The sequence below is a fragment of the Protomyctophum bolini genome, assembly GCF_963924005.1.
Source record: "Protomyctophum bolini genome assembly, chromosome: 2".
In the NCBI taxonomy this organism is placed as follows: Eukaryota; Metazoa; Chordata; class Actinopteri; order Myctophiformes; family Myctophidae; genus Protomyctophum; species Protomyctophum bolini.
Window position 1 is genome coordinate 33,666,955 of NC_137863.1, and position 2,868 is coordinate 33,669,822.

General features: G+C 41.5%; 1 protein-coding gene across 1 annotated transcript in view; it reads right to left on the minus strand.

Moving 5' to 3' along the window:
• Positions 1–555: 555 nt before the first annotated feature.
• poc1a (POC1 centriolar protein A) overlaps positions 556–2,868 on the minus strand; it is a 52,646-nt gene continuing 50,333 nt past the window's right edge. The window contains exon 11 of the mRNA XM_080780022.1: positions 556–857. Coding sequence (XP_080636148.1) covers positions 753–857 — 105 coding nt within the window. The 3' untranslated portion in view covers positions 556–752. The remainder of the gene's footprint in view (positions 858–2,868) is intronic.

Below are 2,868 nucleotides of genomic sequence, written 5' to 3' on the forward strand. Positions count from 1 at the left end.
TTATTACTACAGTAAATAGCCGATCTACAAGCTCACAACGCCTCGCATTGCGAGGCGTTGTGAGCTTGTAGATCAGCTATTTTCAAAAAAGAAATAATAATAATCTCAACTAAACTGGTCCGTCAGTGAAAAGGTTCCGCTCTGCCCACTTCAATGTTAACCGACATTTTAAAACCCATTTTCTTTTTCAGAATTCTTTTTCCCAGCTTGAGGTTTTTGTATCAAAACGGCAATTGTGGTTCCAATAGAGCACTGAAGTCTGACGTCAATATCGGTAGAGGGCGCAAATCCATGGGTTCATGTACTTTTTATTTGCATTGTAATCCAGGGGGATCTTAGATCACCTCATATAAGGACTGTGTTTGAAAAATAAACAAATCATCCAGTCCGCTTCACTCATGGATATGAAGAATCAACTGACTGAGAGAAAACGCTATTGTTACTGCTACTGAATTAGTTACATTTTCGCTAGAAACAGACTATCATATAATTATGAGTGACTGACTGTCTCAAAGATACAGAGACACCTCCCTGACAATAACACCGAGACAGCTTGTTTATTTTTGGACCACAATGCTTACGATTTTAAGATGAGCCCATGTTGTTCTCCATAGATAAATTACTTCCGTGAACCAGGGGAAAGCAGGGGATGAGCGAGTGACGCCAGGACTTCGGCGCTCTATAGTATCGCTCAGTGCAGTGTCTCTACAGCCATAACACAACACCTTGTATCAAGTGGCTGTGTGTGGTCCTTAATCCCTGCTCTGTAGATGGAGGCCCATCTTCATCTGCTGCTCCATGCATTCCTTCAGCTTGTCCTCCGTCAGAGTCAGCCTCTGCTCCAGGATAGACACGGTCTGGAAGGAGAGAGAGAGAGAGAGAGAGAGAGATATAGAGGATGTAGGGTTAATGATCGAGGAGGCAAGGAGAGGAAGGAGTAAAAGACAGAAGAGCAGAGGGGATTAAGAGAGGAGAGAGAGGGAAGGAAAGAAGGAAGCCAACGGGGTAGGTAGTTAGGTACTGTCTGTCTGTCTATATACAGTAAGATACTGTATATGGTATAAAACCAGAGGATGCTATACTACACCAAGGTCTCTTGTGGAAGTTCACACTGCGTGACTTAATGTCAGTGGTGGAAAGTAACTAAGTACTTTTACTTAAGTATTGTACTTAAGTACAATTTTGAGATATTTGTACTTTTTATTTGCAATTTCCAGTACATCTCGGAGCCAACATTTGTACTTTTACTCGACTACAATTAGTGAAAACATTAGTTACTAGTTACTTTGGCTATTTTAATTTTGATTAGAAAACATACATTAACCATTTCGGCCATTTGAAAATAGCCTATCTACAAGTTCACAATGCGTCGCAGACTCGCAACGCAACACATTGTGAGCTTGTAGATCGGATCTATTTTCAATAGATTTTCTACTTTTTATTTGTGAAATGTGACATTCTGCAATATGAATACTTTTTACTTTTAGTACTTTAAGTACATTTTGATGCCGATACTTTTGTACTTTTGCACAGTTCTAAATTGCAGTATTGGTACTTTTACTTAAGCATTGAGTACTTTTCCCACCACTGCTTAATGTTCAGAAGTGCCAGTCAACATTCTATTATTAGAGTGAGTCTTATAGGTTCTGTGGAGGTCAAGCAGTTCCTTGTGAGAATGAGTACACGCACAAAGAGACACCATTATATTTTTCCGGGAAGGCTCTTTCTGTTCCACGGCCTTTATAATTCATTTTAGATTGTGTGATGATGACCTTAAACAGCATAATTATATTATAGTCTTTTTCTTCTACCTTTTTTTTTAATGGTTTCGGTACAGAAAAGGTAATTGCTGGGTTGATCCCCCCCCCCCGCCCCCTCCTCCTCCATCCTCCTGTAGATTCTGTGTTCCTGCACTGACAGACAATCAGAACATGTTTTATTGGCAGCCATGAGTGTACAGTTTAGGACAGGGGTCAGGAGGTCACCAACATGTCCTACAGAGGTCAGGGGGTCACCAACATGTCCTACAGAGGTCAGGAGGTCACCAACATGTCCTACAGAGGTCAGGGGTCAACAACATGTCCTACAGAGGTCAGGGGTCAACAACATGTCCTACAGAGGTCAGGAGGTCACCAACATGTCCTACAGAGGTCTCTTGAATAGTTTTCATTTAGTTTTAGTCACATTTTAGTCACCTGGAATGTTTTAGTGTTAGTCTAGTTACTACACACGCACGCACGCAGGTTAGAGATGTAGTGTGTTGGTGGGTGGTGTATTTTTCTGGGTCATCAAACTGTGATAACCATCTACTGTACTTCTGTTTCATGCTGCAGGGGAGAGAGAGAGAGAGGGAGGGTTTCCATTTCCTTTTTTTTCCCGCCCCTCCTCGCCCCAAGCCTTATCTCTGTTTTCAAGATCAATACTACCCTGTTTATCTTGCCAACTTGATATGGCTATCCAGTATCCATCCAGTCCACCTCGCTGATGCTGTGTCTGTGGGAGCGCACGCACGCACGCACGCACACACACACGCACGCACGCACATGTGCACTTGTTCTCTGAGCGGAGGGGAACTTCATACGGGCCTATATAGCTTTCATCTAGAGTAGAAACCAAAGCGTTATTATTCTCCTAAAAATAGACATTGCTGTATGTATATGTATATATATATATATATATATATATATATATATTCTTTCTTCTCTACAGCACATCCTATACTCTCCATCGCCCCCGAGGCGTTACTGGACTGAATGTGATGGCTGTGCTGTGACCAGTACTATGTATGTAATGATGTGTGAATATTTGTCAAATTGTCCCAAAAACATAAGAAAGAGAAACAAAAGTGAAATTAGACAATCTACAAGT